The sequence below is a fragment of the Neodiprion virginianus genome, chromosome 7, assembly GCF_021901495.1.
Source record: "Neodiprion virginianus isolate iyNeoVirg1 chromosome 7, iyNeoVirg1.1, whole genome shotgun sequence".
In the NCBI taxonomy this organism is placed as follows: domain Eukaryota; kingdom Metazoa; phylum Arthropoda; class Insecta; order Hymenoptera; family Diprionidae; genus Neodiprion; species Neodiprion virginianus.
This window is the reverse complement of record NC_060883.1, coordinates 14,813,750-14,826,865: the sequence shown is the minus strand read 5'-3', so window position 1 is coordinate 14,826,865 and position 13,116 is coordinate 14,813,750. Positions and strand designations below refer to the sequence as shown.

At 35.8% G+C, this 13,116-nt stretch overlaps 2 protein-coding genes across 8 annotated transcripts in view; one reads left to right on the top strand and one right to left on the bottom strand.

The window, feature by feature from the left end:
* The window catches only part of LOC124309319 (glutamic acid-rich protein), a 50,813-nt gene extending 46,627 nt beyond the window's left edge, over positions 1 to 4,186 (top strand). For all 6 annotated transcript variants that reach the window (XM_046772864.1, XM_046772867.1, XM_046772863.1 and 3 more), the window contains one exon: positions 2,814 to 4,186. In XM_046772864.1, the coding sequence (XP_046628820.1) occupies positions 2,814 to 3,233 (420 nt within the window). In that variant the 3' untranslated portion in view covers positions 3,234 to 4,186. The remainder of the gene's footprint in view (positions 1 to 2,813) is intronic.
* Positions 4,187 to 10,584: 6,398 nt separating this feature from the next.
* Positions 10,585 to 12,705, bottom strand: LOC124309322 (uncharacterized). Of its 2 annotated transcripts, none has more exons than XM_046772873.1 (3): positions 12,533 to 12,705; positions 11,678 to 11,889; positions 10,585 to 11,025 (listed from the first exon to the last, which is right to left on the bottom strand). In XM_046772873.1, the coding sequence occupies exons 2-3, from the start codon at positions 11,765 to 11,767 to the stop codon at positions 10,735 to 10,737; spliced, it is 381 nt and encodes a 126-aa protein (XP_046628829.1). In that variant the 5' UTR covers positions 11,768 to 11,889; positions 12,533 to 12,705; the 3' UTR covers positions 10,585 to 10,734. The 2 variants fall into 2 exon arrangements, with proteins under 2 accessions (XP_046628829.1, XP_046628828.1); XM_046772872.1 differs by lacking the exon at positions 12,533 to 12,705 and adding an exon at positions 12,156 to 12,189.
* Between the last annotated feature and the right edge of the window lie 411 nt (positions 12,706 to 13,116).

Here is a 13,116-nt window from a genome sequence, read left to right as displayed (position 1 = left end):
TTATCTTTCAATCTATATCAACCGTAGATATGTTATGTCGTTGTGAGAAATCACTGTCTTCCTGCGTCAACTGTTTTCGTTGTTGGACAATTTATTTAAATATCTATGCACAGAAATCTGTATTCTAGCAGTAATGAAAACTAACGGTTTGTATAAAAAACGGTTTGTTTATGCCTATTCAAACAATTCAACTAAAACAACCAGTTGATCTCCAACACCTTTCAATCCAAACTTTGACCCCAGAGGACAATTCGTTTCTCAGTCTTTTCACTGAAAACTATTCGTTCTGTTACTGGTCCAGTCGGAATGTATATTCCTTCTATTCAGGCATGGCGTATAATTATAAATTCGGCAATTTTTCTATAAGGTAATTGGCTGTCTGTGAAGACAACCTAAAGTTTTCGATCAATGTTAGATCTGGGTTTGGACCTAAAAATCGATACAAAGACTGAAATTTCTCCAATTTGGCGATATTTTGTGAAATGTGCGATTTGAAAGAAAAATAGTTTCAAAGAAAAGTTATGCGTCTTAGCTAATAGAATTTTGTACCAAATTTGTAAGTGACAAATTTGAAAATAACTTGGAATTCATTCGTAAAGCCTTTATTTTGGAATATGTGGTCATTGTAGCTACTTCCATGGCGTTTTCGAGATAAAACAGTAGTTGATTTGTCAAGTAATGAGAAACGCTAATTTTTTTTTATTCCATTGGATTAGTGAGAAAAAAATACACAAGTCTGAAGAGAAGAAAAAATTTCTATGACAAGTTGTAACGGAGACATTACATTTGTTAGCTTGACGACGTGGCACCAGTCTCAAATTTTAATTTCGGAATTTTCATTTATCTATATCTTCACATTCTGTCTTTTGTTCATTCGGAATGCAGACTGTTCTGAAAATACCTTTTTGGATAATCGAGCGTTGGCTTAAATCCAATTTCGGGAAAACAGTTATTCGACTGGGTGATTTATCGAGAATCTCAATTTCGGTACACTAATCAGTCGTTCTTTCAAAATTCATAAAATCGAAAATTACGGGTTTTCAACCAATCGAAGTTTTGATCTTTCGGGATTTTGCCCCCCTCCCAATAACATCATCTACATTTTACGAAAAGTTGAGTAACTAAATAATAAACTAGGCGTAAAGAAAGTGATAATGTGACGAAGCAATTCTATATGTGAATGCCCATGTGTTTGTCTAAATTATATTTTTAACAATACAATCCGACGTCTCGATATGGACACCAAAGTACTCGAGGGGAAGAGTTTTTCCGCAGATTCGAGTACCCCCACCATACGCTCGACTCGCTCACTAACTCTCTTTCTTTTCTTGTAGACTGAGCATTTTTATTGAGAGGTTTGAGGTAAAGAATTATATAGAGCTTTGAGGTTGAGTCACAGTGGGGGAAGTGCGCGAGCCAGAAACTGGGGAAGCATTCTTATTGAGAAACCAGACTGTACCTGTAAATGTAAAAAAAAAAATAGATTTATTGAAATGAATAATAGCACACGATTTAATCGGTTTAATTCCATTTTGAGTTTTATATTATTTATAAATTTAAGACTTGCTAGAAAAAAAAAAATTAAACGAATAAACTAAATAATTGACCATATTCAAACTGTACATTTTGTTTTGTTTTGTGCGTTATATTATTTTATATTATGTAGTAGATTAGTTCGTTGCACCAAGATCAATTCGAATAGAGCTGTAATCAATTCTTTTTTGATTTAGCAGCAGTGAAAACCAAGTTTTACTAATTTATTAGTGATAAACGCATTGCATCAGAAACTTCAGGACCAAAGATTCTTCGACAACCCGTGCACACAGAATTTTTTTGTTGCAGAGCTCTTTGAATTGGTTGAATAATGTTGCCGGATCGAAGTTGACATGGTTATCTGAGGTCTGCATGAAAAATATTTTACTTGTTTTGTTTAGCAACATGTAATGTTCCTTCTAGATTGAGGTATGCATGTTCTACATTGCTCCTCGGTATGATCAAATAGTTCAAACTTATAGGTAATTACAATTCTCCGACATAACAAATCTTAAAATATTTCCTGTATTCATCTCAAAATATTAGTTGGACCATTACAAAGCCCAAATGATGACTTTAAAAATTAAAATTGTCCAGTCAGAGTTACGAATGACGTGCACTTGCAATTGGAACGTGGAAGCATTCCATTTTCCAAATCAATAACCGAAAATGGTTCTGCTTCTAATGCGTCAAGGCGATCCTCCATCAACGGCACAGTGAAATTATCTCTCACCATTGAATCATTAAGTCCACAATAGTCTGTACAGATTCGGTAACCTACATTCTTTTTATAAACCGGATCCACCAGACTGGAAAACCACGCCTCCTAATTTAGTACTACTTTTCATTTTGGTACAAATGCGGTAGATAATAGTGGAAAAATATCAGTTGCAAAATTTGGAACACGTTTTCTTCGGAACTTCTTTGAAATTCATGAACGTGCCCATTCACCAAAAACATACGGAGCTATTAGGACAGATCGGTGGTCAATTTCTCTAACAATAAAATACCAGTATTGTTGCAAGAGCGAGGAAAAGAACTCTCGGTCCATAGCAAACACTTCGACTGGTTTAATTCGACGAAATTTCAACACATAATTTGTTAGGAATGACAACCAAAAACCCCACATCTACCTTGATTTGATTTATTTTTATCAGTCTTTAATTGAATAAAATCAGTCATTTGAAGTCTGTGACCTTTCTTCTTAGTCTGTGTGCAGACTCATACACATAATTTTCACAATATCTAAGGTAAATCAAAATAATAATCATCACTTATAGAATCCTGGGAGTGATGATCAAGTCAAAGAGAATGGGGTCGACGCCACAACCTGTGAGAACAACAAACAAGATGGAAAAGAGGGAGAAATTGGAGGAGCTGGAGAAGCTAAGGTCACGGCTAATAATGTACAAGTAAATGGCATTGAAGGGGTTAGGGGTAAGGCGATAACAAGGGAAGAAGTTGAAGAAGCAGAGGAAGTGGATGAATATGAAGCATACAGAGCGGAAGAAGAGGATAGTGAGGGAGAAGACGAGGATGAGGAACAGGAAGTGGAAGTAGAGGAAGAGGAAGTGGAAGTAGAGGAAGATGAGGTGGAGGAAGAAGAGGTGGAAGAAGAGGAGGTGGAAGAGGAAGAGGAGGAAGACGAGGACGTGGAAGAACAGGATGGGGTGAAGAAAAACGAAAAAATGAGAAAATGATGAGAAACATATAATATTATTCAAATAAGTCAAATATTTAGTAATTCCGAGCAATTTAACGTCCCAAGTCGATACGTTAAACCTGTGAATGGTCGTGGAGATGAATAAGAATTTTTTTATAAGATATGGTAGGTGGTTAGAGAAATGAAGATTAAAACAAATGCGTCTGAAATTTTATCTGCAAACTCGGTACGAATTAGTAATTAGACCAATATGGCCTGTTGGAATAGATTGCTAAATTTAATGTTTTAATGATGAAGCGATAGCCGTAATAAATTTCCAACGTCTGTAAATTTGTAGGTGTTTTGTTTATTCGAATTACCTTATAAATAATTATGTATCGACATCTTCATCATTTTGATACATACTCGTATATAATTTCCGGCGACAAGCGACCTATTAGGTACTGCGATAGAAGGGATTACGAACTTTGGCAGGTCACAGGATTAAGACTCCACGTATTTGCTCATATTTTGTAATCTAGGCAAGTAGAATTGTACAAAGAACGAAATTGAGTATGTTACCGCAACGCCAGGAACGTCACGAATTTCACAGGCGAGGTGACAATAAACAGCTGAGCGCTTGAAGTACAGTTTTAGTCTGTCAATCCTCCGGTCATATTGAATGCAGTCACCTTCAATATAAGTTTTATCCTGTGTTGAAAGTTAATATCACAAATGAGATTGGCCGATAGCTACAGGGTGAGTGATATCGGTGGAAAGTGCATTGTTAGATCGTTGGCCTGTGCAGGTAAAGTATTGAAGGGTTCAACAATTGTGATTCTGAACAGTATGATTGCGAAACTTCCATGCTTGAGGTTATTAATCTGTTGGTTGATTCGATCTAGTTGATGTTACGCACATGTCACTGCTCGATTCTTGGTTCTACGTAAACTTACGTTACTTGTCTATCGTATATCTTCTTATGTGCAAAATAAATGCTATATACGAGAATATACTCTTGTTCATTAAAATATTATACTCTAGGTGCACCCTTGTTCACAGTGCTAGTTTATCGAACACCTAGTGGAGGTGGAAGTTACATTGACTAGAGATGATTCTAGTTTAGTTAAGTCCTAAGACCGTTCCTTACGTGTACAAAAACAAAATTTTCTGGGTACGTTATCGGTGGTTGACGATACACCTCCAGTAGTAGTCCCAAAAGAAGTCAAGGAATCTTGCAGTTCACTCCCACATAGTTTCGCCTGTGGTAGAAGGGCTAACAATAAATAATCTGGAAGATTGCTTGGTATCTCGGAGACCTCCGTAAAGCTGGCTCTCCCACTTGCTCCTCAAAAACTTGAAAAAATCACAGATTAAAGAGCTGTTTATGAGCTCTGCAGTACCTTAAACTGCAATTTTTGAGCCCGCTTCTGTTACGAGAAAATCAATTTTGAAAAATTGGGGGGAGCAACTTACCGGTAAGCAAGCCCCCCCGAAGTGAGGAAAAAATTTTAAAATTGTTTTAAATACGTGAGAATTAGGAGCTAATTGGAGCTCCTGATATACGTTGGAAACAATCTTGTAAAAACTACCCCTACAGATATATCTACGCCCAATTGCAATATGAGAAAAGAAAAAAATTTCAAAATGATAAGTACTGGCATGCTACATGGTTTAAAAGTTTTAAATACCAACGATGACAATTTTAGGTTTTCAACCCTTAGTGAAAAATAAAAGAAAAACCATCCTTAGAATTCATCACAGCGGATTCTTTTTTACGGCAAAATATTCAGCGGCTTAAGAGCTGACATGATATGCATCATTTCATTTTTGAGCCACTCCCCCCTGATCACCCCCTGCTCCGATTCGTTTTCGATCACCAGAGAACTACCCTCAAAATTCATCGCAGCGAATTCTTTTTACGGCAAAATGGTCAGCGATTTGAGAGCTAACAGGTTATACACATTTGAGTTTTGATTTACCCCCTCAGTCCCCCTCCATGGTTCTATTAGTCACCTAAGAATACAAACCTACTCTGAAAATTGATCGCAGTGATAAGGTTCCCACGATTCCGAGTTGGCAGTAGATCCAGGAGGAAAAGTTTAATCATTTTTTAAAAACTGGTATTGTGGCATTACGTATTAGATTTGAAGAATCCGTTTGGATTTTTTGGTTCAGTTCAACTGACAACTTGGAATTGTGAGTATCGCGAAACGTCACCGAGCGAAATGTTTGACTTTATTGTCAATAACAATCCATCTTATTAATTTATTACAATTAAAAAAATATATACAAGTGACGCTCGACCTACACACTTTTAGATTTAAAATAACCCAATCAAATTGAATAATTGGTTGTCGAGATGCAAGATCCCGAAATTCATCTACTTTATGAGCTGTCAACTCGTATATTATACCACCTTAAACACTAACCAAAACTAATGATAATGAAAGAAACAGTAGTAAAGAGAGTAATAGTAACTTATAACAATAATAAGGAACAACTACAAGAAACAGTAATAACTCTAACAAAAATAAACATAACGAAAAACAAAACAGCAACCAGAATAGTAACTAGAAGCATGAACGATGACGAGAAAAAAAAAACATTCTTTCGCATCGTAAATTTCTTCTATGGAGTTCAGAAACTGTAGTTTTCATCACCTTAAAAATGATAATAATGAAATTGTAAAACCATTACAGCAAATTGTGTTATATTATTGTCTTGTAAACCTCCGTTAGAAATAATTAGTCAGAATTAGTCAGAATGGCACGAACTCCAATCGAATTGAATGATTGGTCGTCAAGGTATAAGTTCTCAAAATTCACCCTTCAGCAGTCGACTCGTATATTAGTACAGTCATTTGGTGCTCAAAAAGGGGGTTACCTAGAAAGTTTTCAGGGACTTTTGAAAATTGGTATTTTTATATAGATTTCGACGTGCCCTTTTCGAATTTTCGCTTTGCCACCTTGTATCTTTGCCGCTCGCGCCGCCACATTGGAAGAATGGCGTCCAATAACAGTTTTTTGCCGCTTGAAGCAAACATTTAAAGGACAGAAATATGTAGGGAATACTCCTTTCTCTCTCTGACGATATTTGCGGGGGGGATCGAGGCGGTAGAGGAGAATGAGGAGAAATTATCCGCCTATATCTATAGCTGTTCCACTTCCACTGCTCCGTTATCTCCCACCATGACGCCGATTGAAAAGAGAGAGCAGTTCCCGGTATATCTCTGTCCTTTATATGTAATTGTCAGTGCCTCTTATAGGAGCGCCCAGTCCATCTTTATAATCTTAATATACAGCGTGTCCCTAAATTGAGGGACACGGACCAGCCAGCGTGATACCTGACTGAAATGCAACCGAGAATTTCTTTACCGGAAGGTCGTCCGACGCATAGTTTTTGAATTATAAGCGATAGCGTTAAGCCAATCAGAGTGCACCATTTCAACTGGATTTGCCGCCACGGAAATTGCTGTTTTGTTCGTCTGGGTGAATTATTATTATTCGGTTACAAAGTAAATATCGGCACCTCCCCTCTCTCGCTGTTGTACCCCTTCTCGAGCGCTGACCTCGGTATTGTTGCCGCGGCACACGCTGCCGGCCGCACACCCACGGACGCACACTCGTGTGTGTGAAAATAAGCGAATGCCCAGCTACACAATACTACCAAACACACATCTACGAGTGAAAATAAAAATAAATCTCGAAATAAATCAGCCGATTTAAGATTTAATGTTATAAACACTTCCAATCATCGATGTATGCATAAAACTAGAGATTTAAGACGATTGATATGCCGTTAGGGTTCATAATTAGTCATTCAATCAATCTGAATTATGCTTTCCGAACATTTTCTGTGTCTTTGCAACATGTTTTTTCCACTAGTTTGAAATTCATCATTGACATACGATTCTTCAATAATGCGAGGAAACAACAACTCGCTGAATTGACGTGTCAATAGGTTTGTAAATCAATTACAATTCACCTGAGTTAACACAAAATAACTGAATAAATGAGAATTCACTGAATCACTAAAAATGATAACTGAAATCATGAGAATTATTTGAGATATAACTGAATTAGGAAGAGTTGTGATAAGTCAAGTTACTTTGAATAACTTTAGATTCGTGCCAAAATTTTATGTTTAGAGAGAAAAATAATTAAATTCAAATAAAAAAGTGATTTTAAATCAAGAAGAAGAAAATTTCCAAATACCTGAATTCAAATGAAGCAATTTGAATTTAATAAATCTATCTGAATTTAAGGAAAAATAATAATTATTATTTGGACCAAAATATTTTGAATAAGACTATAAATTACCAAAATATCTCTTGTGATATTGAGACTACACGCAGAAATTTAGCAAAACGATTAATTTTTACCAATTCAATCGAGCCGTGCCGATCATTTTGTTGAAATCGATTAATCGATACATCGATTGTTCTCAGATAAGTGGCCATCACTAGCATTGATCTCAACAATTTGAACGTTACTTGCCACTCCAGACCCACATTGAATCGACGAGGAAATAACTGGGAATTTGAATGATACCATATTTTTTTGAGTTGAATTAATTGAATTTATTCATGTAATTCGACTTCATTTTTCTGGTCCAAATAATAATTATTATTTTTCCTTAAATTCAGATAGATTTATTAAATTCAAATTGCTTCATTTGAATTCAGGTATTTGGAAATTTTCTTCTTCTTGATTTAAAATCACTTTTTTATTTGAATTTAATTATTTTTCTCTCTAAACATAAAATTTTGGCACGAATCTAAAGTTATTCAAAGTAACTTGACTTATCACAACTCTTCCTAATTCAGTTATATCTCAAATAATTCTCATGATTTCAGTTATCATTTTTAGTGATTCAGTGAATTCTCATTTATTCAGTTATTTTGTGTTAACTCAGGTGAATTGTAATTGATTTACAAACCTATTGACACGTCAATTCAGCGAGTTGTTGTTTCCTCGCATTATTGAAGAATCGTATGTCAATGATGAATTTCAAACTAGTGGAAAAAACATGTTGCAAAGACACAGAAAATGTTCGGAAAGCATAATTCAGATTGATTGAATGACTAATTATGAACCCTAACGGCATATCAATCGTCTTAAATCTCTAGTTTTATGCATACATCGATGATTGGAAGTGTTTATAACATTAAATCTTAAATCGGCTGATTTATTTCGAGATTTATTTTTATTTTCACTCGTAGATGTGTGTTTGGTAGTATTGTGTAGCTGGGCATTCGCTTATTTTCACACACACGAGTGTGCGTCCGTGGGTGTGCGGCCGGCAGCGTGTGCCGCGGCAACAATACCGAGGTCAGCGCTCGAGAAGGGGTACAACAGCGAGAGAGGGGAGGTGCCGATATTTACTTTGTAACCGAATAATAATAATTCACCCAGACGAACAAAACAGCAATTTCCGTGGCGGCAAATCCAGTTGAAATGGTGCACTCTGATTGGCTTAACGCTATCGCTTATAATTCAAAAACTATGCGTCGGACGACCTTCCGGTAAAGAAATTCTCGGTTGCATTTCAGTCAGGTATCACGCTGGCTGGTCCGTGTCCCTCAATTTAGGGACACCCTGTATATAAATCTCGTGTCACGATGTTTGTCCTCAATGGACTCCTAAACCACTTAACCGATTATAATAAAATACGCACACCATGTGCAGTTCGATCCAACTTGAGAGATAGGATAGTTTAAATCTCAAATTATAGTCGCAATTATATCTTAATATATATAAATCTCGTGTCACGATGTTTGTCCTCAATGGACTCCTAAACCACTTAACCGATTATAATAAAATACGCACACCATGTGCAGTTCGATCCAACTTGAGAGATAGGATAGTTTAAATCTCAAATTATAGTCGCAATTATAATATATTGCTAATTATTTGTCTGTTATTACTTGACAGTCACAATTATCTGTTAACTCCGAATGATTCTAACAGATGTCGATACCTTTCGACTGGGTTGAGTAAGTAATCAATAGATGGCGCTGCTATGGTAAATCTACGAACGTGTCATATAAGCTACACTAGCAACCCATCCCGGCTTCGCACGGGCATATAATAATATAATAAAAGAAAATACACAATGTTTACAGTGAGTTTCTAGAAAAATAACATTTATATTATTACTTAATATTATTATATGCCCGTGCGAAGCCGGGATGGGCTGCTAGTAGGAATATAAATCTTTTACGATGAAAATAGTTATGTGATACATGAACTACCTGCAGGACCAATCACAGGCCGAGGAACCAGGGGCCCGTCAGCTGCCGGCAAGTGTGGATAAATTGTCTCTCTCGCACTTGTAACTACAAGTGAGACTTTTTTGTCGCAATTATTTAAAATCTTTATTAACGTCAGGGGGTTGTTAAAAACCGTTCAAGTCGTCTAACAATTGACATGTACTTTTTAAATTGTTTATTGAATATGCCATAAAAATTTTATGATGCCTAAAATATATTTTTTGGGTATATTAATTAAATAAATTGGGGGGGGGGGTCAGGTCATACTTTAAAACTCAAAAACTGGTCTCGGTTTGTTATTTATATATTATACAGCTACTAAAACAATAGATGAAAAAATTTCTACTTGCCCAAAAGATATTTTTTGGGTTTATTTTTTTTCAAATCTAATGGGTTACACGATGGCGAAATAACCGCAAGACCTCTACTAGACCCACCATTCCAGATGCACCCATAGTAATAGTGTTATATTTTTATTATTTTAACGTGGGCAAAACACCTTCTCTAAATTTGTCATCAGCTCTTGGACTATAGGATTTTAGCATTTTTGCGCGACACTGACGCCCGCGGGCGTCAAGATCCCCGAGCGGACGTTATTTTAGTAAGTTGGCAGTATTTGGCTGTCTCACTCGTCTCATGTGAATGTTGTGCGTGAGTTGGCGCATGTGCACTGCGTGGTTCGGAGGAGGTTCTTCCATCAGAGACTCGAGTATAATCTCCATCCCACTTACGTTGAAGTATTCGCGAACCTTGATACTTAAATATGAGCAAAACATGCGGGTGACAATTAAGAATTTATACCAAAAATTCTTATTTATATGAGAAATCCAAGTGTTTTATGCATATTGCTAGAAAATACCAAATGATTTCAATAGAAAAACTCCAAAAAATTACCTAATGCGAGAACTTCAAATCCTCCGTAGAATACGATTTCAACAAAATTTTGAAAACTTTCTGTAAGATTTCATCATCTACTCATCTTGTGCACAATAAATCATATAGATTCTTAATATGATTATGCGATTTTTATTAAACTTTTCCTTATTTAAATAATGCTGCTTATTTTGATCTGATTGCATAGTCAAATCAAATTCAAATTTACGTTATGATATGTTTCAGTATAAACACTAGAATGATTCAGCTACGTTGTTTAGTACACATCAGTTACTGAAAAGCTCAGATTCTACAAAGTTTTCTCTTCGTGACACCATGAGTTATAATTTTCACATAGCTCTGATCCTTGACAGCATATTTTGTTCTACATTTCTTTATCTCGAACATTTTTTCACTTCTTTTCGTCATTCTCCTGCTTCACTTGATCACTTTTCTCCTGTCGTTTCTGCCTCCGCTTCTCCAGCCTTGCCTTCTTCGCTTTTTCAGCAACCCTTCTGGCCTTAGCTTGCTTTTTAGCACCGGCGGGATCAATGCAAGGATCAATACTTGGATACAACGGTACAGACTCATATTTTTTCATAGTATTCTCCAACTCATTTGCCTGCCCCTTATCCTTATTGTCTTTATCCTTACACTCGCCCATTTTGTATGGTTTTACCTTCGGCAGTCGCTTACCGAATTTCTGTAATACATACGACAGTGGAAGTATAGATAATTCGGCGTCAAAATATGGAAATCACTACACATAAACTGTATAATAATTATAAAGAGTGCAAAAAAGTATTCAACTGTTAGGGTTCGCAGTTTTGATGAATTAATTGATTGAAGTAAGGTTAAATAACGTGGGGAAAATGGAAAAAATTATTTTTCATGAAGCAAATAACAAGTAAATGATGAGAGATACTAGATAAAAAATAACAAAAAGAAATACCCATTTATCCGGATAATGAAGTACTATAATGACAAGTTCAAATGTTAAAAAAAGGAACACAAAATAACACATAATAAAATATTCAAGTATATTACGAATGGTAAAATATAAATAACGAGCAATAAATTGACAAGTAAAAATATAATATTAACAGATACCAAATGATGAGAAAAAACTTGAAATACAATTAACAACATAGTGTGAATGATGAAGATTGGCAAATAACTAATAAAAAATAGCTGAAGAGCTTGATCAAAAATAACAAATAACGAATATTCGTACAGCGAAATACGTAATACAAATACCAGAATCCAAAAAATGGATGACAAATGAAAAATATGAAATAATAATAGCACAATTAAAAATATGAAATTAGGTACAAGTGACTTCTAAATATACTTACCGGCTGGGGAAATATCGGAGCACCAAAGGCGTTCTTCTTGCGTGGTGGTGGTCGTTCAACAGGATCAGCAGGATGATTCGGTTGTGCCATTTCGGATACCCGTGCAGAAGCTGATGCCGAGAGGGCACTCTTTTTAACGCCAAAAGCGTCGTTTCTGCACGCCGTACTGACATGAATATGAGGCTTTGCTATTTCCTCCGTACGCTCGGATGCTGATGCAATATGAAACGAGAATCATGAAATCCTGTTATTTACATCACGATGATGAGTTAGTGCAAAAACGATGTTGCCTGCGAACAAAATTTTTACTTTCCAACAAAATCAATTTGTAGACGTATTTTTTGGAATTTTTTTGATGGGACATGATGGTTCGTTGCAAATTTCAAAACAATTCAATTAAGTGCATCGAGATTGAAAAAGTATAAGATTCAATTAATTCTAATTATATACATACCAAATTGAGAGTGTTGTCAAATACCATTGAATGAGCTTACCATTAACAATAGAAAATCCCCTTGTCATCATTTGATGTTGCATAATCAGCATAATAATGCAGCATAAACTACGTTAAAACGATAATTCGTTCGATTACAGTAATTGAACAATCGCTTAGCAATATTTACAAAATGATTTTACTGTGTTGATCTAAATTCGTAATCGCAACAGAATCTTTTGGATTGTGGCACCAAACGTTGGCGTAGAAAATACTAAAATATTTATATTTCGTGTACGAAACATCATTATGCCTATAACTTGAATGTAAATTATACATTTCTTTGTATGGATGTTCTACTAACTCCTGAGTCACTATAAAGAACCACCTTGATCTATGTTAGAGTAGCGGAACTACCGTACCTCAAAACCTGGCGATCCAGAGGGATCCATCTGTATAATAGCTTTTTAGATAGCTATTTCATTTTTACTTTATAAACGTGATTACGAATGCGGCCATGGAATCAAAAATTGAGGGAATGAAAATTAGATTAGACGTTAGATTCGACGGTCATGGGTTATGTTATGTCTATTGAGATTAAGTTTGTTTCGCGCTCAGCCGACTGTGTCGCTGTAGGTTTATCTGTGTTGCCAACATAACTGTGTAGTGTAAAAAATAAGCCGTCTCAGATTCATTGTCCCCAAGTGTACAACGTCACTAGCACGTACGAACATATCGTATCCTTATAACTCATTTATTATGTATTATCAATAAATATGAATAAGTAATTACTGATGGTCATGATTTATTGCAGACCAGAAACAGCGTCCGATTGTCGCTTCTGGTTATACCTACTGTGCGATACAGTCGCTTGCGCGTAAAATTAAAAACAACTATTGCTCTTGCGTTCCTGTTTACCAAATACATTTTTACGCCCGTTTTCGTGATTGCCTTTCTTTATTTTTTTTTCGACTTCCCCCTCTAAAGTGAGAGAAAGATGAGTGGT